Below are 23852 nucleotides of genomic sequence, written 5' to 3' on the forward strand. Positions count from 1 at the left end.
TTATGTTACTTATGTTATTAAATATTTTGCCACATTTTTTGCTTCAAATTTTTTTTCCTGTTTTCCTCCTCTAAAACCTAGGTGCATCTTATGATCTGAAAAAATATGGTGTATCACCCAACATTGCATGGTACATAGTTATACTAAAAACACTTGTTTAGCTGAAATTCACATTTATTTCCTATAGTTTCATTTGCCGAGTCTAGCACCCTACTTCCTGCTAATGTTGATGACTTGCTCGTTACAGTTCCCTGGGCATGACCGGGTTTAAAACATCACGCGCGCTTCCGGAGCCCCAGACCCGTATTCCTTCCTCACCCATGTGATCAGGAGTGGGAATTTTCCTACTCAAACACCAAGAGCTTTTGACAAGTTTGTGATGATTATTCGTAGAAACCTGCACTCTCTTAGCAAAGCCGGAGTTGGTTTAACAAGGAACACAACTCAAGGGAAATGAGCCTGGGTCAGGCAGTTTACCGAAAGTAATTGTGACATCGTTTTTGTCCATTCGGCATGGCTGGTTGTGAAAGCCAGGTGAGTTGCCACTGCGGCCAGGTCCCCTCTAAAAACAAACCGACAAAAACGCTGCAGCTTTTTGTCCGGGTAGGACGCCGAGAAGGTGTTTTGGGGATAACCAGAGCCGCAGAATAGAATGAGGAAAACAGTTCACTCTGAAGCTATCTGTTAGACAATAAATATGACGTCTGCTGGTCTCCCATATACACTCTCCATTTCCCCTGCTCACTAAGGAACTGGCTTAAAATTCTTTACCCAGTGTGAGTGAGAGAATTATCACTATTAGGCTATAATCTCAATTTCTCCTCTTTATCATCTTTCTTATTCCAAGATGGCTTCACTGGAAAAAAAATTCACATCTTTGTACTAAGGTCTTTATTACTGTTTCCATAAAGAGGTATCTTTTCTCATCTACCTGCCTTAAGTTCATTCTCAGCACCAAGTTTGTGATTTGTAATTAATTGAAGGAGATGTTTCTTCTTTTTAAGTAGGTTCAACAAAACATCCCCTTGTTTTGTTTTGCTTTGCTTTGCTTTTTTTATGACCCCAGGGACATTTTCTCTGCCTTCTGCTCCAGGTACCATCAGCGTTTCACTCTTGAGTTCTGTCAGAGTGAAACCCCCACCCCCTCCTCATGTCATATTGAAACACATACACAAACATATGCAGGATGCAATCTCAAGTGGTGCTCTCCCTTTCGGGTAGAAACAGTGTTGCCAGGACACACCCTATGTGACACTTAATTAAACCTTTGCTCCTCAGCAGGAGGACCGTACTGGTTACTCAAGCACCCTGAGGGCTGGGCACCTGTTGAAGGGGATGCACAAGCTACTGAAATACTGATATAAGAAAAGCATTTGAATCATGTGGCAGCTAAGGGCTCAGTTCATTCCCAGCAGGCCAGAGGGCAAAGTGGTATTCGGCAGAACCTGGTGGAGACTCAGCCATGGCGCCTGCTGGACTCTCTCAGCTGCAGGATGGGGAAGGGGGGAAAGAGAGGCACAGGCATGGGTGTGTATGTTTGTGTGGGTTGCGGGGAGATCGCTGGAATAACTCTAAGGCGGGAGAAACTATTAAGATTTCAGACTCCTGGACGTGAGTTGGCACAAAGAGTGTCCATCTCGGGTAATGGCACAGTCACCGAAGAGACAGCTAGATGCACAGGCAGGAGGCAGCATCCTTTACGGTCCCCTCGGCCCACATGGAGTTTGGACCTCCAACAAGACGTTAAAATGCTGGAGGCGGGGGCTGGACCTGGGGAAGAATAACCTGGCTTGGCCCAGGTGGAACCGCAAAGCTCGAGGCAGTCCAGAGCTCGGCGTCTGAAAGAGCAGCACCCCGGGGCTGGGGGGCGTGGCACGGGACCAGACAGGCAGGTTCCCAGGACACGGGCCGTAAACCTGGGGTGTGCAGAGCATGGCTCCAGAGGAGAGCCGAGGAGGCTGCTGTGCCAATGCACTCATCTTTGCCTTTCAAGCTCTACCCATTGTCTTCCCGGTCTAGGTCCCATCCCGCCTCTTCGTGACCTGGCCGGGCCATCCTGAGTATAGTGTTCCTGTTTTCCACTGGTTTCAGTGGGCTGACTTGGTCTGGAGCTATGAGCTGCTTTCTGAGCGGGTACCTTTGTCAAATCAACTAGCTTTCAAATTGGGAATCTCCTCTACCCCACTCCCACCTTGTCACTCTTGGTGGGCTTGATGAGGTTGCTGGAGTGTGGTTTTTTTTTAAGTTTTTAAGAATTAGTTTCCATTCAGTAGTACTCTGTGTTAGCTTCAGATGCATAGCAGAGTGGTTAGAAAATCATGTACTTGACAGAGGGGCCCCCGATGCTCAGGCACCCACCTGCCCCCACGCTGTAGCCCTCACAGCGTCGCCGGCTGTGTCCCCTGTGCTGCGGCAATCTACATCCCTGTGGCCATTCTGTAACTAGTAGTTTGTGCCGCCTCATCCCGGTTTCTGGAGTTTAGATTTTTTTTTTAAATCCTCACCTGAGGATAACTTTTTTTCATTGTGTTTTAAAGAGAGAGGAAGGGATGGGGGAAGAGACAGAGACAGAGACATTGACATGAGAGAGAAACATTGGTTGGTTGCCTTCTCCTACGTGCTGCGACTAGGAATTGAACCTGCGACCTTTCGGTGTATAGGATGATGCTCCAATCAACTGAGCCACGCTGGTCAGGGCCAGAGTTTAGATCTTAAAATGTCTAGGTCTGGAAGAGATGGATGATGGAGACTTAGACTTTCTTAGACTTTGGGGATGGAGGACTCAAGCCTAGGGACTCAAGTCTAGTGTCGTGGTTGGACTGAGAAGCAGAAGGAGATTCCGAACCAGGAGACTCGGCCACGTTTCTGTGGCTTCGTGGGCGGCCATCCTTGAGATGTGAGAGCAGGCATTTCTGCCGCAGACATCTTGCCAGGAAGCCAGTCAGCCCTGGACGGGCAAGTTCATGACCTACAGAAACTGCCCTGTTGTTCTGTCTTTGTCTGCTCCGTGCTTGCCTGGGGCAGCTGTAGTCGAAGGGGGCTTTTCCTTACTGAGGGGTGCTGGAGAGTGCTTTCTCCCTTACGGGTGGTACACTGGATTGCAGATTGGCCCTCCCAGCAAAATCGTTTTGAAAAGAGGTACTTGGTCGATGGACGTAAGATCCCTGAGAGCAAGAGCAAAGCCCATCCGCAGCTGTACCTCTGCTTCCTAGAGAGACACGATGCATGCCCGGGGACCATCCGGCTGGACTTCGTCACACTGGTGCTCTGTGCACGGGCATTAAAGTTTCATACTATTGTGTTTGTTTATGTAATTTTGTAACAAGCAAACAAGAGCAAGCTAGAGGCACCTCTTTTTCGTTGGCCGTGGAAAACAGGATTGGATCCCCTCAGCAGGGTGGGTTTCGAAGGGGCTGCCCGCCGGTGTGAGCAGCGGTGGGTCAGAGCTGCGCTTCCTGTCGGAGAGGAATTCCGGGCCTCAACCTCCGTGCCCTTGGAGGGCTACTGATTTGGGGGACTTGCCCCCACCACCACGTCACTTCTCCGCTTGTGAGTGGCCGAGCTCATCTTCTCGACAATCCTCAGCTCACGGGATCCCACAGAGCCGTCTCTCCTGTGGGGCTGGTTCCATTTGTTAGAAGATGTTTATTGTCTCGCTGCCTGCCTGCCGTTCCCTGCGCCGCTTGCATTTTATTGCTCATTAGCACCTTTGGAGGCTGAGGCGGTGAAGGATGTGGAGCAAACCCCTGCTCTAAAGTGGGAAACGTTCTGAGGGAGAGGGTTTGAGAATCGTGATTCCTTCACTCGAGGACTGTCTGGAAGATCCGGGCAGGCAAGAGAACACCTGCGGAAGGGTAGGGGCACCTCCTCTAAGGAAACATGAAAGGAACGGGGGGATGTTTGAAGTGCTGAATGCAAGACCCTTGGGTGAAACACCCGCTTCCTAAAAGTTCCAGGAACTGTGAGTTCCTTGAGGCAAAGAACATGTTTTGCTAAATTCACAGCATTTAACTATTGCAGAAACCCTAGTCTCCCCAAGTGCTTCTTCAATGGTTGCTGTGTGGAATAAAATCTAGCTGTGTTCTGTGCATCTCCCAAAAAAGAAAAATTAAAACCTTCATGGGAGAATTCACAGAGAAGTTCAACAGGAGAGGTGGAAAGGCAAGAGCTTCCGAAGGGACTTAAATCCCATTTCCGGTGCTAACCAAACCTGCGAGCTGAACCGAACGCTCTGCGAGGGAAATGCCCTTGTTTCCTTATCTGCACAGTGGGGACGACAACACAAAAGTCCCGGGCATGCTGCAGGGAAAGGGGTCCTGAGGAACGCATGTGAATCACCGAGCAGCACGCCTGAAATAGTAGGCACTCAGGTACCCGCCCGCATCACAGAGCTGTGTCAGCAGAGTCTGAATGGGGAAGGAGAGGCTGGCCTCCTGGAACACACCCAGTCAGGAAAGCCCAGGCCATCTCCTGTGACAGGTACCTGGCAGCTCTGTCCACACTGCCTGTGACCGCTCCATTCCTGCCCCACATCATGGCCCCTGCAGAGAGGGGCTTCTGGTCTGCACCCTTCGTGAGCCTGAGCCCTAATACACTCGCACAGCTTTCCTTGGTTGGAATCAGCCATGCCCCCTTCTCCCCACCGCATCATTCCCCAGCCAAGGAGCTGCCCCAGAGGTCGGTGTCCACACAGGTCAACACTGCAGAATCCCTTCGCGTCCATGGGCCAGTGAGAGGATGCCCCTGTACCTGAAAGGAACTCGTTTGCAGCATCTGGCAAATTTTATATCCCTCTCAGAGAGAGAGAGTGAAATTGCATCTCCTTTCCATAGTAATAGCAGGTCATTTACATTTCTCTACAGCCCACACTGCTAAAGGTTAAAGGCCAACATTTTAATAATTACCCAGAGAAATGCCTGTTGCCACTGCTGCCAGCATTTCATCATCCTTCCCCTCACCTGGGAAGCCCCCACAGGATGCTTTTACGAAGGGCTTCCCAATCCATTATCTCATTTGACCCTCAAATTAACTTGGGAGCCGGGGAGCTCGGGCATCACTCATCCTTTTGTTTGTGAGAGAAAACAGACGCAGAGGGCAAGTGAGTTTTCGGTCGTCGGTGAGCTGGGTGGGGCCTCCGCCCTGCACCGGGAGATTGTGGGCGCCGAAGCAGGAACTCCCTGACCCACCACTGGACTGAGACGGCCAGTCTGTCTGGTGTGAAGATCTCAGAAGTGGTTGTTTCTTTGTTTGTTTGTTTTTCATGTGGCCACACTGCTTTTTAAAGAACTGTGTTGCCAGGTCTTTTTGCTGTGGGGTGTGGGACCCGTCAGTGCAGCTGTCCCCCCGCGTTACAGCCCTTCACCCCTTTATTTTCTGGGCACACCCTGCTGCTCACATCTGGAGAGCCGCCCACCCGATTCAGTCCTGCCTTTCACAGAGAGGAAAACGGAGGTCTCGACGCGCACTGGACCTTGTACGATGAGGTCACAGCAGCTCTTCCAGTGCCTAGCGCCATGGTCTCCATCCACTGGACGGAGGCTTTACGCTCCCAGTGAGGACGTTTCAGGGCCCAAGACCAGCACTGACTAATGGAACCTTCTCCACGGTGATGGAGATAACCCCTGAGCACTGGAAAGGGGACTAGCATGTGAAGGAAGTAAATTTTCCATTTTATTTAATTTTAGTTAATGTACATTTAAAAAGCTGCGTGTGTCTAGGTGGCTACCATACTGGAGAGCGTGGCTCTAGAGCAGTGGTTCTCAGGCTTGAAGGTAGAACCACCTGGAGAATTTGAAAAACACTGACTCCTGGTTTTCACTGGTTTAGAGCAAAGTGTGAGCAATGGGGTTTTCAGACTCCCCAGTTAATTCTAGCGAGCAGTCGAGTTCCAGAGGCACTGGCCTACATCGTGAGCTCCCTGAGGGACAAGCGCCATGCCGGCTGTATGTAGGACTGTATTCACTGGTGAGCAATTCAGGGAGGAGTTGGCCATGTTCCCGAGTCTTAGAGAACTTCAGATGTCCTGGGGAAGAGGAAGGATCCTTACTAAGTATTTTAAAAGGATGATGTGATCCAAAGGAGTGGCACTGGTCATTTCTATCTAGGGGAGGGAGAAGGAGAGAGAGTCTCGTTGTGGCAATAATTCCGGTCATGATTTATAAGTAAGGTATATTTTTGTTCCAGAAATGCATTTGTTGCAACAAATGTTTCTGCCAGGCAAGTCAAAACTCACATCTGTAATGCACAATAGGATTAACCTGGGATTACGGGAAATCTAATTAAGTGAACCGTATTATCTAAGACCCACAAAAGGCCTGCCGGTGTGAGAGCATTCGGCACATGCTTCAGAAGAACGCTTTGCAGAAGCACGGAGGCACTTGACTAGTTCGCTGTATCCCATTACTTTTCTTTTATGCTTAACTTCTTTTAAAAATCCCATTCCTTTTATCAATGACATTAATACCTCAGAAAAAGAAAGCATTAGGCTTCAAAGGTGGGATTATTTGAAACCACCCTGAGACCGTCAGGAAGCTATTGTCGGTACTCTTTCTAAAACAAGGTGGGGACCTTCTGTGGTGTCGGAGAGATGCGGACAAAAAAAGGTCATTTAAAAATGGGACAGAGTTTAGTGGACTCTCAGCACGATGAGCTGGTGTGGGGAGACAGACATGAGGAAGGGACCTCCAGAACAGCCCCCTGCCCCGCAGCCTGGTAGAAATCCAGGCTGGGAACGCTCGACCCCCTGCACTCGCTCCTGCTTGCTGGCCGAGGAAGCTGGGCGGCTGCGTGGGGACCTCGTGGGCCTGGGGTCACGGGCTGGACTTCTCAGAATTCTGAAAGTGCTCGGCGGTGGTGGTGATGTGAGGCCCTCGCTGCCCTCGCTTCAGTAATGATTTCAAAAACCACAGCCAAAAACACATCAAGCCCTTGTCAGCTATTAAGGCCACGTTGGGGATAATTCCTCTTTTTATGTTTATACTTTGAAAAAGAGACTTTGAGGAAAGTGGTTCTCTGCGGGATGGCAGGTTATCTTCGCTCTCCCAGTCTCCCCAGCGATGGTCTTTAAAGAGAGCTCCCAGGTCCCTCCTCAGGGACGTCTTTTCCCCCGTAGAACCTGCACTGGTTGTTTCCATAGAAATAGTTTGGAAGGGAGGACTGCTTTAAAGCAGGGTTTTTTTTTCTTTTTTGGGTGGTGGTGGTGGTGGTGGTGGTGGTAGATGCTATACTAAGTATCTTTCACTCTTGATGCGTTTTCCCTCCCCTTCCTTTTCTCCTCTGTAAAATGAGTTTCGGTTTTGTTCACTCTGTTATTTTGTAGAAGTTACTGATCATCTCTGTATCTCAGTTTTCCCACTTGTCTACTGAAGAGGGACTAACTGGGGAAGGATGTCGGGTTGTTAATCCAGTGCTGAGAAGCTGGCGTGGAATAATGCCACGACCTGTTCAGACTTGACATGGAAACGGTGTACCTACTCCTGGCAGAACGTGGGAACGGAAACTCTCTGTCACACTTTCCACTTGCGTGTTAGTCTGTTGGCGTCACAAACGTAACCTGTTTAAACCAAACTCATGCTCTTAATCCCCAAACTGGCCCCTTCTCCTTTCAAGGCCCAGAACAGCACCACTGTGTTCCCAGCCTCCTGCGACCACAGCCTCATCCTCCACCCCTCCAACGCGTCCAGTTCCCAAGGCCCCCCGCATGTGCCTGGCTCTCGGAAGAACCCCGGTTTCTCCCCCGAGGCTCATTTTTCTAGTTCAGAACCATGTTGACCTGAGTGACTGCAACAACTCCAGGAATCTCCCTGACCACAGGCCTTCCTCTCAAAGATACTCGAGAGTCCTCTGCTTCAGTGCCGTCGTCCACGGCAGCCACTAGCCCTCCTGTGGCTATGGAGTGAGCTCTTGAAATGCGGCTAGTCCCAACCGAGATGGTCCCTAAGTTTGAAGTACACACCAGCTTCTCAAGACTTAAGACAAAGTATCTCATAATTTGTAGATTGATTACATAGTGAAATGACACGATTTGGAGCATAATGGGTTAACTATAAATATATACTTAAAAACTTCTTAAAAATGAAGCATCTAGAAAATTTCAAACTGTACATGTGACTCATATGTCTGTTGGATGACACTGGTCTACTGTATCTTATCTCCCCCAAATATTTGTATCATTGCACTTAGCAACTGCTGTTACAGGATTATTTTGTGTGTCTCCTCTCAACGGACAGCCTCCTGGAGTCCTGGGGAAGGCTCGTACCTTACTGCATGTTGCATGTTGTATTGCATACTGTATGTATATTGCATGTTATATCACTGTATCCAGGGCTTATAGTACATGCTTTGGTATTCTTGTTGAAGGAGCAAAACCCCTAATTTACCCTCCTGACCACCCACTGTGTGTAAGGTCAGGCCGAGGCTATGCTGAGTGTTCTCCTCGCACCCTCCCATTTCACGGTGGCACTCCTTCGGTCAGACCGGCCCCAGGGTTCTTCCCATTTGTAACGAGCCAGCCTGGAGGCTCGGGGAGGTTGAGTCACACGCCGAGTGAGTAGTGACCCTTGAGCTCTAACCCTCTGGGTCCATCTGACTCCTGAGCTCGTGCTCTCAGTCATTTTGTCGGAACTGCCATTTCTCAGGTCCGTTTCTCCCGTATGCCTCTGAGAGCTCGGACTCCATCAGTCTCCTGGCCAGAGTCCTCAGTGGATTACTGTCGTATTTCCGTTGTCCATCGGAGGAAGTCCTGATGCCTGAGGCTGGGATTCAGACCTGTCACATCAGCAGGGCTCTGCGCTGCCTAGACGCAGAGGACACCGTGGCCACTGCATCCAGGAGGCATGGGCCTCCTGGAGTTGTGCACGGAGCAGGCCTGCCAGCGGCACCCAGACCTGCCATCGGGGAATGAGGTGAAAACCTCATCGGGGAAGGCTGCTCTTCCTCAGCACAGCACACACTCGCAGGCTCCTGTAGACCTGGGGGACCTTTAAAAAGGTGTTGCCAGCCTCCTCTTTTATAGAAGGAGAAACGTAGGCCCAGAGGGAGGTGTATTTTTTCTGGGGCTACACAGCTGTTCGGTGGCGGAACCTCTGCCAGAACACACATCTCTTGACTTCTGTTGTAAAGCTCTCCCTGTTGCCCCGGCGTCCCTTGGGAAGTCAGAGGAGAAAAAGGCATTTTCTACATCCGAACACATGATCTCCACAGCTGCAGTACTTCGCCCTTGGCCAAAGGAACCACCTGACCTTTTTCCTCCTGATTATTGTAGTCTGTCTACCAGTTTTGCTGCTGGATGATAAAAAGGAGCAATCGAGTCAGCGCCTCTACAGGAGGGTTATTGTCATTCGGTGCACAGGACATTGCCAATGGCATGGAAATTTAGGGCAGAAGATCAGTGGGGCTGGGCCCCACGGTGACAGCCACTGGGTGGGGGGCAGTCCTTGATTGCCAAGGTCTTCTGAGAATAGGCAATAGGCCATGCCTTCTGCCATTTACATGGCTCGTGGGACAGAGGCCATATCTGTTCTGTTTGGTTTCCAGCTGGCTTCTGCAGAACTTTGATTTTGCTGAACTGTTGGCTGTCGGATGTAACTTTGTGGCTACTCCATTCCCCCAGCTACCTCATACTCTTCCTTCACCAACTGGCAAATGCTTCTTATGTTTTTCATTCAAGTTCCTTTTTTTTTTTAAGTTTTTTTTATTGTATTTTTTCCAGTACCATTTAGTCTCCTTATACTCCCCTCCCCACCCAGGACAGTCACCACCCTGTTGTCCATGTCCATGAGTCCCTTTTCCCTTTTGCCCAGTTCCTCTACCCCCAAGGTCGCCATTGGCTCATTCAGGTTATCATGTTGCACCAGGTTACACAGGTTGAAACAAAAAAACAGCGGTCAGTTTAAATCTTGGTTATCATTGGACTAGATGCTAGAGATTGTGATACAGTTGTTTATTTGGAAAAGGCTGGAGCGAGCACGTACTGGAAACCCGGAGTTGGAGGGTACAGATTCACCTGCAGAGACGGTCACTGATTCCTCTGGGTCTTGTCCGCAGTCCTTTCTGCGCTGGTCACACCATCCTGCCATTCATGTGCTTAGACAGCTGTCTCGTTGTTGCTTGAGCAAAGTCTACTGGTCAGAGATTCATGGTGGCCATGAATCCCCAAGACCCAGCCCAGGCCTGGCTCCGTGGAAAGCTATTGCTGAATAAAGAGGTGCATAAAGAACGCTTTGTGGATATTCACCGCTCTGAGACAAAGGGAAATTTGCATCCAGGCTCTGGTGGCGCGGATGGTGATTCACTATGTTGAACACCTGTTTATCATTGACATTTTTTCCCCCGGTTTTGCCTCAGGTATTTTAGCTCATGCAGAAGAAAAACTGAAAATCAAACGTCTCTTTCCACACATTGAGAGAGTGTTTATTCGTAGTCTGAGATGGCGCTGCTGACAGCATTGCTTGCTGCGCGCGTTGGTATATGTCATTCATTTTAATGATTAACATTGAAAAGTATCATGGTGAGAAAAATTTAGTGAAGGGTTGAGTAAAGCACAAATAATGAATTCTTAGTCGCACATGTTGTATTTAACCATCTTATCATTGGGAGATGATTTAATTATCTGAAGAGATAAATAAATAACCACTGAATGGTTTCATATCCTGGGGTCTGCAGACTTCAGTGGAATTCCTGTGATCCTCTGTGGCCACGAGAGTCTGAGAATGGCAGTCACACCCTAACAGAGTGATATACTCAGTACCCAAGACAGTTCTGGAGCTGACATGATCCTTGGAGATCATGAAGTCTCTTTGTACCGAAGATGAGAACATGGATCCTGGAGTTTGGGAGCCAGGCAAAGCCAATGCATGGGTCTTACAGCCACATAAACTTGAATTTGAATGGCATCCTTTGCAGTGAGTCAGGGTGAATCCATGGGTGATTTACTTAACTACTCTGAGCCTCAGTTTCCTCCTACATAAAACATGGGTGGCGCTTACATGGGGTGGTGGTGAAAATACAACAAAAGGTGTGTGCCAAGCCCTGAGCAGGCTGCCCAGCACTCGAAAAGTCAAGCACCCGGTCAAGGATAATCCTTACTGTCATGGCCTAATTTATGTAGCTCGTGAGTGATAGGACCAGGATCTGGACTCAGGTCTGCCCCACACCAGGCAATGAGCGAACTCTGCACCTCCAGTGCTGACCTCTGGTGGCTCTCCCTTTCTCCAGAAGCAGAGAGTCAGACTTACAGTGGAGCAGTTTTAAAATTTCCACCTAAGAGAATGTCATGGTCATCGATAATAAGAGACCCTATATGCCGCATATCTTAACATTTGAATTTGATATTAGAGCACACAGCACATACGCCAGGACCCTTTTGGCGTCTCTGCTGTGTATTTGGCACCTGAGCAGGAGTGATTATTATCCCAAACTTATGCTTTGTTCCAAGTGCAGAAATCGGAGAAAAAGAAATGTGATTCAGGAGGTCTTTTAATACTTCCTCTCCCATTCTCTGTGATTTCCACAGACATGGCATAATTCCTGTGATTTGAGTTGAAACTAGAGACGGGCTCAGTGCTGAGTGATGAGATCTGAACGGGGAATAAAATATGCTTGAATTAATTTGCATAATAGAATCCGATTGGTTACAAAGCTGTGTTTGTTGAAGTGGAGACCAGAGCCCCTTAGCTCTCCCAGCAAGGGGATGCGGCACATGCAGAATGGATTTTCGAGTTCTGGTGTGGGCCTCAGTAATATTCTTAATGTAATGGTAACATGTCTTAAACTGTAAATTAGCTCACTGGAAATAAAAAGAACAGGTCAGCTTGTCTGATCCTTCCAGCTCTGTGGGGAGGAGGAAGCTGTAGAACCAAAGCCACTTGCTTTCTGCTAAGCACTTTCGTCTTTCTTTCTGTGCCGGGTAACAATTTCCACCAGGAGTCCAAATATACTTAAACACCCATATATGTCATTTTCTTTTACGGAGACAAAAGCAGGCACAGCAAGAGTTTTGTGCTCAAGGCACAGTAGCTTATGATGGGCTATCTGCTCTCAAGATAGAAGGGCCAGCCTTCCACTTAGAGCTGGTGGTTTTGCAAATCCATTTTCCGTGGTGTTATTACTCCTGTGACTTTCAGCAGCATTTATTTTTCCTTCCAAGCGATATGCTCCAATCATAAAATAAAGTCCCCCTATATGTTTTAGTGGAACCCCAATGCTTAGGCATCCCGGCATACTGTTAGAAAGTGCTTTAATGGAAGGGTTATTCAAGAACCGCCTTGGGGGTCTTTAATAAAACCAGTTAGAACGTTGATATATTTCCCTAATTATTACCAATGTCAAGGTCTTCTTAGGAGGGCGGTCTCCTATTAATTTTTATGCGTGATTCCTGCAAACTCTCTACCATTGAACACATCAATCGGATTTCTAGATTTTAGAAGCATTCCTAAAAAAAATAGAAAATCTCACCACTAAGATGCATTCAGTCTAGGAAGGAGACCATGTATGAATCTCCCTGAACACATCGTTTTTAACCTATACATTTAGAAATTCTGAGATGAGTTTAAAGATAAATAGTGAAGATTAGCTTTCAGTGAATGGTGCCGTTTAAGGACCTGGTTACACGGTGACTGTGTTGTGATGGGCTGATGTGAGTGCCTTCTGTTCATCTTCAGTTTGATCACTGCTGGGAAATACTTTATCTTCCTATTTCTGGTTTGTTTTTAATATTTTACTTACAGCATAACTCCTGCCCTCTCACCCTGCACCCATTGCCAGTGTCACCAAAAGTTAAATCGTTTTCATCTTAAGACTGATGTATGTGTTGTACGCAGATGTGTGTCTGTATCTGAGACGCAGCCTTCTCTTCGAGGGGCACCATTACACTAGGACTGCAAGGGGTAAGACTGCAGGTCTTGGAGCCAGCCGTCCTGGGCTCATATCCCAGCCAACTCTGTAACCATGGCAAGTTCCTTAATCTCACTGTGCCTCAGACTGCTTCCCTGTAAAATGGGGATCCTACTACTTTGTAGGGTTATTGTGACAATTTAATGACTCCACTCATTGAAAGCACTTAGAAGACTCTTAGGCAGATAATAATGAATGAATGTGAATTATTATTATTAATAATAATAATTATTTCATCATAGTCATATTATTAATGGGCATCAGGTCCTACTATTGGTTTACTTTAGGTGGCTTCTAGGTTGCTGTTTCCATCACAGTGTCCATATCACTTCCTGGTGAACCTCCAACAGACGGCAAGAGCTGGTGTTGACCACTTGTTAGGAATGCAGACTCCAGAGCCAGCTGTCATGAGTTCAAGTTCTAGCTCTGCTATTTATCAGAAACATAACCTCTTTCAAGTTGCTTAATTTATCTGGACTTCAGTCTTCTCATCCTTTAAGATGACAATATTCAGCCCTGGCTGGCGTAGCTCAGTGGATTGAGCACGAGCCGCGAACCAAAGTGTCGTAGGTTCGATTCCCAGTCAGGGTGCATGCCTGGGTTGCAGGCCATGACCCCCAGCAACCGCACATTGATGTTTCTCTCTCTCTCTCTCTCTCCCTCCCTTCCCTCTCTAAATAAATAAATAAATAAATAAATATGATCTTAAAAAAAAGAATATTCATAGTACCTATTCATAGTTTGTTATATAAATTAGGTGAATTACCATTTGTAGTTACTTTCTAGATCAATGGCCATAACAAGGTTTTGCTAAGTAAATTTTGCATTCTGAAATTGAATAAATTTTAAAAATCATGTCTTGCGATTAATCTTACACATATATGAGACTGATCATTAAAATAACTTTATATATCACATAGTCATATAAGCACTTACAAATAATGGGCCTGATTAATTGCTTTTAAAAGCAAGTTGGTTTTGCTGGTATTTCCAACAGAGAAAAATAGACAATTTCAGGTTTCCAACAAAGGATTTATTATTTATTGGTCATGTGGAAGCTCTTAAGTTCATTAGTATCAAGCTAGAGTGTTTTTTACAAAGAAGAAGAAAAAATGTTGTCATCTAGTTGCAACACTTTTAGTGTCAGAAATAATTGTGCTTTACAGCAAAATGGCAGCCAGAAGAAAGAGGTGCAGAAATATCAACTTTAATTAAACCCTTTCCTTCAAAGACACTTCACAGTTTATATGCAAGAATAATTTCTCACCACGCGAATGAACACTTAATACTTGGTGTGGTGGAAAACGGGCAGGGATCTTGCTGCACCGTATGTTCTTTTCTTTCGCTTTCTTCTTGAGATTCTAAGGAGGCAGAATTGAGTTTGAACTTGAAGCATGTGGGTCAAATCATCCTTCATCCTTTCATGAACGGCCTGCTTTGAAGCGCTCACTCACTGGACATAGAATCACGAATAAGAGAAAATCTCACCACTAAGATGCATTCAGTCTGGGAAGGAGACTGTGTATGAATCAGAAGAATGTCCCACAGTCTCTTCTTACCAGAGCTCCAACCATGAATATGAAACTGGAAGCCACGTGGAGAAGATGGTGCACAATGGCTTCATTTTAGAGAGAATGAGGCAGGGCCCCCAAAAGGGGAATTAGTGGGGTCTTTTGACAAGCCAGTGGCAGATTTTCCACTCCGCCTCCAGCTTCCAGACTTAACCCCAGGGAGCTTCCTGTTGCTTCCCGTTGCCTCGTTTTAGGATGCAATCCCTCCTGGGTCCCTCTCTGCGCACACAGCCAGTTTGGCTTGCAAGGAATGGCATTTGACACAAGGAATAGCATTTGATATATCACTCAATGCCTGAGTCTGAAGGTGAGGCTGTTAAATGATGGCATTGCTTTTTTAATCTTTCTCTTCCACACAGCCATTTACACATCCTGAAGTGTATGTCACAATAAATATTAAAGTCCCCATACCTCGAAAAGAGACTAACATAACCCATCGTAGAGTGGTACTGGGGACAGTGACGGGCACCAGAAATTAACGGCACGTCTGGGCCTCCCCAGGTACCATGTTGCCCAATGAGAAAGCAGCAGGAAGGCTTGGGTTGGTGAAGTTAAAGGCCATTAGGAGGAAAGGCATTCTGCACCAACAAGTTAGAAGTCCACCAACTCCCTTGTTTTCTAGACAACCCAGGCCAGTGAGCTGTGGTATCTCCATATAACTTATTCCTCAGCTCCTCTCCTAGCAAAAGCACCTCATCACCTTCTTTTGGGCCTCTTCATCTGCAAGTTAAGAGCACCTCCGTCTTCTCAGGGAGGCTGGGAAGAGGGGAGGAGACCCCGTGTGTGCCCAGTGCCCACACAGTGTCCACCCCACATGGGTGCGGGAGTGCCCATCAGGTCTGCTTTCCGACGAAAGCACGCAGGCGCAGAGTGCTGGATGAGCTGCCCAAGGTTACCCAGATGGTGAGACAGAGAAATGGTATTCCAGTCTGGTTTATCTGCTTTCCAGATGTCCCACCATGCCAAGAGCCACACTCCCTCTCCTGTTCCCCCCACCACGTCATCTGACCTAGACGACAAAGAATCAGGTGATGGTTTCTACTTGTACAGTACTCAGGGGTCTCACTACTTCCATTTAACCACTCCCGTGACCCCCCTGCTGAAATGAAGTGTCACCCTCAGTATCGATGTGTCATCCTCCATGCCCACACACTTTCTGAGAGTCCCTCACATTGGTGACAGGGCTGGTAGTGGGGACTCTCTGGCTCTGGGAACTAGACTCCAACTGGAGTCTGAGTGTCACTTTCCTTCGGGGAGACGATGATTGTCCAGAAGAAAGAGTGGGGTGCCAAGAGCGGCACACAAGCAAAGGAAGTTCCTTGGGGGAGAATTAAGTTTCCAGTACCAAAAAGACCAAGTCCAGAGAGGAAGCCCAGGAACCTGAAGCAGACGTTAGCAACTAGCGGAAGCACCACAGCGCCGGGGAGAGGACTGCAGTGACCACAGAGCAGAAACCTACGAGGGTCATGGGAAGGTGTTAGTGGCTCATTCTTCCTATTGATAAGTTGCTGAGTCACAGCCGGGTGCCAGGAACGAGCTGTGCGATCATTTGGTAGGGCGTGCTGTCATACTTTGCTTTTCCTGGTTGGAAAGAGCTTGTAAAGTATCTTTGACACCTGCCAGGTTCAGGTAGGATCTTCAGCTTCTTGGGTGGAGCTTTGGCCAACGAGAGCAAATCTTGTCCACTGGATTGACACAGTAGCCTTCAGTGGCCCGTCATGGAGCACCCAGCCCCTGATTTTACTGACAAACACTGTAGTGACTGTCAGTGGTCTTGTAGGACCTCCCCCGACCTCCCTTCTCTAGCAGGGCCCGTTGCTGCCTCCCTCCTTCCTTGTACTCTGCAGCGGTGCTGGGTGTCTCGGGGCCTGCTGTGCTGGGACCAGCTCGGGGCCTCAGGACATGCTGCTGCTTCTGCACGGACCTCCCATCCGCTCCTGTCTTTCCTTATCATGGGAACTCTCACTTCAGGTTGAGCCCAGCCATCCCGTCCTCTAGGAAATCTCTTCACTATCTCCACCATCTGCCATCTCCATTCCCAGTCCCCACCAGTCACATATTCCTCTCCTGGACTCCCATGAAGCCCCAAGTTTTTGTGTTGCAAACACACCCCCAAGCGCAAGTATGATCAGTAACGACATGAGCATGGAGTGCTTCCTGTGTACCAGGCATGTGCTGACACTTAGGGCCTCGACTCGCTGAATCCCCTTGCCCACCTTGCAGTGAGCATGATAAGTCTCATCCCCATTTCACAAATGAGCAAGCTGAGCAAAAAGAAGTCAGTTAGCTTACCCCACACCCAAAGCCAGTGAGTGGTAACGCTGACACGCGGACCCGGGCAGCTGGCTTCCACAGCACACACGTTTCATCCTCGTACAGACCTGAGGGTTTCTTTACATGCGTGTGTTCCTCCCACCCACCACGTGGTAAGCTGTGAGAGGGGAGGGACTATCTCTGATGCCTGCCACCTCAGTACCCAGAGTGAAGCGCTCACATGGTCCACCGTGGGTAATAACTGGTGATGGAGTTGAGATAAGGTGGGGATGGAGCCTACGGCTAATGCGACCTTTCTCTCTGCCTGCAGAAGCCGCCCGGGGAAGTGGACAGCCCTGACGTGATGTGCTCGGCGAGCAGAGACAATCCATTCCAAGAGAGGTCTGTGTGACGCGTCTGGGAGGCCACCATCGGCCAGGCCGCCGCACGGTCGGTGGAAGGGGCGACAGCCGCATTCTCCTGTGCCTACCACGTAACCAAAAATGAAGGAGAACTACTGTTTACAAGCCGCCCTGGTGTGCCTGGGCATGCTGTGCCACAGCCAGGCCTTCAGCACCGAGCGGAGGAGCCACCTGCGACCCTCGTTCCACGGGCACCACGAGAAGGGCAAGGAGGGGCAGGTGCTGCAGCGCTCCAAGCGAGGCTGGGTCTGGAACCAGTTCTTCGTGATAGAGGAGTACACCGGGCCGGACCCCGTGCTCGTGGGCAGGGTAAGCTGCCGTGTCCCGTGCAGATTTCCCTCCCTCCACCCCAGTGGTGGAGAATCGCGGAGAAAAAACCTAGGAGGGGAGACACTGATGGTCTGGCCACCATTGAACAGACATGCTTCCAGCCTTTCCTTTTCACATTCATAGACTCATCCATGTGGAGAACACCTGTTTTCCACTTAATATCACACCATCATAGCTACATTTCTTAGTGGCTGCACACTAGTCTACTGAATGAAATGGTGATTATTTGTTCAACCATTCTCCAGCTGGGGGCGTTTCCCCGACCACCCCCCGCCTCACCCCACTTGGATGCCGTTTCTCATAACCCTCCTACCCCGGTTATCCCAGCTTCCCTTGCTGTATTACACGTGTCTCCTTATTTGTCTCCCCCCCTCACTGGAGCCTAAGCTGCCTGCCACAGGAACGGTGTCATCCTTGGGCCCCCAGCGCCTGGTACTGAAGCCCAGCTTCGGGGAAGCCTCTGCAAATGTCTGACGGGATTAATGGATGTAGAAGAGGGGGTGGGGTTCTATGCGCTTTGGCTCAGGCAGGGCAACACTCAGAGAGGGTGGCTGGGGAGTGCCAGCACTATTCAGACTCCGCATCTCTGCGTGCCTCCTCTGAAACAGCGCAAGGGAAGAAAGAGTCCAGAGCATGTCTGAGAAACTGCCTGCCTGCTATCAGTTACGGCAAAACACGCAGCTGTCTTTCCGAGAGCAGGGACGTTAACCACAAGGAGAGAGGGGCTCACGCACCTGAGAACGGAGAGCCCGCTTACTGTGCGCAGGTGCGCAGCGAGGCAAATGACACATGAGGGTCAGGTGTCCCTGACCTCAAAGGGGTCTCACCTGAGCAATTCCAAAAATAAAAACTAAACCGAGGAGTAGGGTAACGGCGAAACTCCACACACGTGATTTTGAATTTACATGGTGACCTCTGGGAGGTAGGGAGGGAGGTTTCATGGAGACCGTGACAATAGCCTGTGACCCGAAAGATGGGCAGGAGGGCAAAGGGACGAGGACGGAGGAGAGGGTGTTCATTTCTGAGCCTCGAGCATTCCAGCCGAGTTATCTCGGTGGCTCCTCCACATCAGAATCCAGCCGTCCCTACTTATACAAGGGGCATATTTGGAGGAGGTCCACCTTATTGTCTCAAATAATATTGTCCAGGTTTGGGAAAGAGTTTTTTTTTCTTTAAGAGATGTACTAAAGAATTTCATTCATTTATACCCAAAATGGAACGATTATACCCAAAATAGAAGCCGGCATGGGAAACGGGGACCCAGGGAAATCGCTGGCACCATGTAGCATTCCCCGCGTGGAGGAGGTGGGCTCGGTGCCCGGAGAGGAGGAGGGGCTGCGGCTGTGGCAGGGGCTGTGTGGGCTGGGTGACCGGGAAATGCTGGGTGTGAGCTGTCCCGGGAAAACAGGACCTCCGCCACGCAGAGCAGCGCGTGGGTTCGGGGGCGGGGCTGCTGCGGGAGAGACCGGAGGGCCTGCGAGCCATCCCAGCATCTCTGGGACAAGCGGCTGTCATGCCCACTAAAGGGAAGCACAGGGAAAAGGGGGGGAAAGTGAAGCAGTGAGTGGCGTCTAAAATCTAGGCACCCAAGAATGAGTGTGATGTCAGGCTGGATGGGGGAAAAGAAATCCAGGGGTTGGATCCCGTGGCTCTTCCTTTCGACACATTGCCCATCTACAGTTTCCCACGAACAGGGGGAATAGACTAGGTGACTGGTTCCCTGATAAGTTTGACTTGATGACATTCAAGGTGGAGGGATGTGAGATGCTCTGAGAAGGTGGCATTTGGCAAAGCCCGGGCTTTCGGATTTCTTGCAGGAAGCACGTGGCACGCCACGCCGTGCTGCGCAGAGGGGAAGCCATGAGTCTTCCGAGTCGGGAATTGGCTGTGTTCGCCTCAGCTGCCACCCACCCCGCCCCCACCCTGATAGCACTGAATGGTTTCCCAAGCTGCTTTTTTGTGTCGAACCTAATAAATACCATTGTCAATTGTATGGGTCGTCTTTGTGAGCAAGAAAAGAAAGAAGGAATTTGTGGTTTTGAAATTGGAAAACAAGAAAAACTATGAGCAGTATATTTAGACTTTTTTTCAGTTTGTTGATCATGAAATAATGTTATTTAATTCCCGAGAGTCTTGCCAAATTCACATGCACCTACAGGTGTCCCCCTGAGCTGAAATAGTGGGTGCTTCACTGCGTCATTAGATGGTTTTTTTGAAAAACTGAATCGATAGAGAACATTTTAAAAAGCACTGTGTTCAATCTCGCCTTGTGACTCTGGACAAGCTCTCGAGGCCTTGGTTCCATAATAATAATTAAAATGGCATTGATAATAAGTAAATTAACATAATATAATAACTCGTTATTATGTAATAACGAGCTAAAGCCTTTTTGTTGATACCGGGTTCTCTCGTGTGTTTCTCGTGTAGTCGGCAGAGCCCAGGGCTTGTTGCTCCACCCACTGCTCTTGAAACCTTTGAGCAGGGTGAAAAAATGCTTCTCTCTTCACACAAGGGGCATGAGGAGCTCAGGTTCGGATGAAAGCTGCAGAAACTGAGGTTGGACAAGAAGGGGAGTCAGTTTGTGGCTATACAGGAAAATCAGACGTGCTGTTTGGGGGGTTCCCGTCTTAGCGAACATGGAGCAGAGTCACGGGGGTGGCAGGGAGGTAGTTTCCTGGCCTTGGCAACTGTGGATTTAGGCAGGGACCACAATTCCCCTGGGCTTTGTCCACGGATGTGGGGGTGGGGAACTAAGGATGTCTAAGACTCTTCCTGTGGTCCGAGTGGCTGCCTGTGTCTCCGGCCGTCCCACCCGCCGTTTCCTCAGCCCCAGGTGCCACACAGCAGGTCTTCTGGAAAGGTCTAGTCGGGGGATTGTTTGGAGAAACAAAGTCCCGGAAACAGTGTTAGTGTTTGGGGAAGACAACTGCTAAAAGAATTGATAACAGTATTCATAGAATAGATAGGTGAGGTCAGTCAGTGTATTCTCATGGGGAAGGGTCCCCCAAATGGGGCCTCCTTCGAGGAAAACGGGGTTGAAGAGAGGTGTGTGCATTGCAGCACTTTACTGCATAAAAATAAACAAAGGGTGTGTGTGTCTGCAGAGGTACTGGGGCACACGCATAGGACATGCCGTGGTGGGGTCGCAGGAGGCTGGTGAGGCAGCCGTGTGCGAGTGAGTGGGGGGGACGAAGCAGTGGGAATTGGAGCTGAGACAACTTGTTCCTGCAGAAACATCGTTTCTTGTTACTTGTAACATGCACATATTTTTTTCAAAATAACTCCATTAATGCTATGTATGTGTATGTATTATGTATGTGTGCCTGTACGTGAGGAGGGGGGAGAGAGAGCGTGAAACCTGGAATTTAAAAAAAGTCAGAATTCAGGTTTGAGCCCTGGCTTCGCAGCTGTGAAGGCGGCTGTCTTGTCTAATATTCCATTTCCTCATTGGTAAAACGGGGTGGGCACGTCCCCCCTCATCGTACGTGTGTGTGTGTGTGTGTGTGTGTGCATGTGCGTATACACAGCATGTTGTCGCAAACAGCACGTAAGTGGCTCTCTGTCTCCCCATGCAGCCTTCGTGGAATTACAAATCTCAATTTCTCCTTTTCTAGCTTCATTCCGATATTGACTCTGGTGATGGGAACATTAAATACATTCTCTCAGGTGAAGGAGCCGGAACCATTTTTGTGATTGATGACAAATCAGGGAACATTCATGCCACCAAGACACTGGACCGAGAGGAGAGAGCCCAGTACACGCTGATGGCTCAGGCGGTGGACAGGGACACCAACCGACCGCTGGAGCCGCCGTCGGAGTTCATCGTCAAGGTCCAGGACATTAACGACAACCCCCCCGAGTTCCTGCACGAGACCTATCACGCCAACGTGCCCGAGAGGTCCAATGTGGGTGCGTACGGCCGGGGGCGGGGACCCACTCTGCCCACCAGGCAGGTGTCCCTGCGGCTGGGTGGGCCGGTGCCCATGCTCCCAGATCAGGAAGCAGAACGTACGCTGTAGTCTCAGTGGCGGAATAACAAGATACAAGTTTTATGTGTGTAGTCTCAGATATTTAAGGCGGACATGAGATTTGAAAATCTAAACTTACAAAATATGAGGGAGTGTGGAGGAGGGGGAAGAAGATGATTGAATCCAGGTCATCCTGGCTCTGGCGCTTATTAGCTGTCTGATGGGCCCTTCCCTTAGCTCGGGTTTCCCCCTCTGTGGGACGGGAATAACAATCCCTAGTCCTGCAGGACTGGAGACCATACACGCGTCAGTCACAGGCGCACGCTGATGTTCAATTAGCATCAGCAGCGGTGATACTGGTTGCGTGCAGGCATTGTGCTAACTAATGATACATACATGGACTACTGCATTTCATTTCTATAATGATTCACCTTTGTGGTGAGGTAGGTCCTATTTGACATATTTTGCAGAAATACGAGAAACCCAAGCTAGAAAAAGGTTAACTAGTCTATCCAAGGTCACCTGACCTAGTAGGTGAACCCAGAATACATTCTTAACCATGACACTGTCACTGTCGATTAGAGTGATTCTGAAGTAGGCGTGTCTTGCCATCATGCATCGAGGTGCTGCATTGTTCCAGCCGGACTCCCTGCAGGGCCCCTCAGCCCGCCACCTTCTCCGGGCTGGGACTTCCATGGGACTCTGCAGAAGGCCTGCAGTTGTGGTCTCTTGGGAAACACGTCTCATATCAAGAACAGTCTCCCTTTCAGATAGCAAGCAGGGCTGTTCTGATCAGGGACTGAGTCTGGTTCCCTGAAGCAGAGATTGATTACGAGCATGAATGAGTTCAAAGGTCATCAGGGTCAAGCCACCCTGGGGTGGCTCGGATAATCTCCCTCTCCTCCTCCAGGTGAAAAGTCAGACCCTCCCCGCACTTTAGGAGAGCCAGGCCGTGCCCCTGCTTGCCACCTTCTCTTCCCTTTCTGCCCCGCCCAGTCCCTTAGCCTTGCCAGAGTCACCTGGGGATTTAAATGAGAAGCAGGACGCACAACTATGAAATCATTAAAGAGGAGACAGCAGTGTCAGCGGCTGAGCTGGGGGGAAAGGCCAGTCACCAAAAAGGATTCTCCGGGGGAATGTTCACGTGTCCACCTGTGGGGGCTCCTTGATGCTAAGGCGTGACACCCAGCTTCCCATCAAGGCCTGTGCGAGGCGTGTGCTGTCAGACAGGACTGGGTGCGCACCACAGTCAGGCCTCTGGCCAGCCTGGTGAACCCGGAATATTTCTTGTATCTTTCTCAGCTTTCATTTTACCATTTATGGAATCAGGATAACGTAAACCATGGTGAGGGTTAAATAACACAGATGCAAAATACAGAGTTGTAATGGATTTAGTGGAGTTTTAGATGCAAATAAAGCATAAAAGAATAATAATTTCCCCAGCTGTACCATGAAGGCAGAAACTAGAGCCTGTTCTCCTTTACAAAGCTCCACTGCCTGGAAAAGGAGCTAGGATCTGGCCTGGTTCTGTGGGAAGGGCTCAGGAAAATGAATCACAGAATAGGACTCAGAAGAAAGTGAGGTTTATCTTTACACCAGGTGGGGGAACCCCTGGCCGTGCTGTGTGTCACGGGGTTTTCGGAGGCAGGCCCACGGGCCCTGGCCTCCTGCGTGGAGTGGAGCCCTGCCCCTCTGCCGAACGTGCCACGGGAAGAACTGGGGTTCAGTTGTCTGCCAGATGGGGCTTAGACCCTCGACTCCAGCAACAACCCACTTTTTTCAAAATAGGTTGCAAAACTTCACACGTCCCACCCCCAGTGTCTCACAAGTGCAGTGGGCGTGAAATGGTGCCGAGCAGGTCACCCTGGCGGCACCTGTGGGGTGTGCCCCACGCAGCGCCTTCACCCAGGAACTGGAAGATTGCTGGTTCGGTCCGGCTGGCATCTCTACCCCCATCTGGGGCCCAGCACTTCCCGCCCTCCGATTCTTGGGACCGTCAAGGAAGAGAAGTTTTTTTCTAGGAAAAACACAATCCCATCTTCCTTCAGTCCCTGGTTTCCTTCCCTTCTGACCCACCAACGCGCACCTTGCACCTCAGCAGATGTCTGCTGGAGGGCCGTGCTGTGCGGCTGCCAGGCAGTTCGAGGCGGGGAGACGCAGCTGTCATGCCAGGAGGGAACGGCATTCTGTATGATATTTATAGCCATAAATTAATTAAAATGTGGTATTAGCAGCCATTTTATTCCATGCAAAGCAACAATAAAGTGATGTATTTATTGCTCTGCTACAGATGGAAGACTGTATTTTGTCTTTTCAAGAAAAGTAATTCATCATTAATTATCCTTTATTATGCTCTTTGGGAAGATTTTTATTTAATTATTTGATAGGTTGAACATTTTAATTGCATGGGTCTTAGA

General features: G+C 49.1%; 1 protein-coding gene across 2 annotated transcripts in view; it reads left to right on the forward strand.

The window, feature by feature from the left end:
• Positions 1 to 23852, forward strand: part of CDH11 (cadherin 11) — a 136939-nt gene that overhangs the window by 76135 nt on the left and 36952 nt on the right. For both annotated transcript variants that reach the window (XM_045818848.1, XM_045818849.1), the window contains exons 3-4: positions 17047 to 17446; positions 21082 to 21376. In XM_045818848.1, the coding sequence (XP_045674804.1) occupies positions 17219 to 17446; positions 21082 to 21376 (523 nt within the window). In that variant the 5' untranslated portion in view covers positions 17047 to 17218. The remainder of the gene's footprint in view (positions 1 to 17046; positions 17447 to 21081; positions 21377 to 23852) is intronic.

The sequence above is a fragment of the Phyllostomus hastatus genome, unplaced genomic scaffold (genome assembly GCF_019186645.2).
Source record: "Phyllostomus hastatus isolate PE091 unplaced genomic scaffold, TTU_PhHast_1.1 phas_scaffold_345, whole genome shotgun sequence".
NCBI lineage: Eukaryota > Metazoa > Chordata > Mammalia > Chiroptera > Phyllostomidae > Phyllostomus > Phyllostomus hastatus.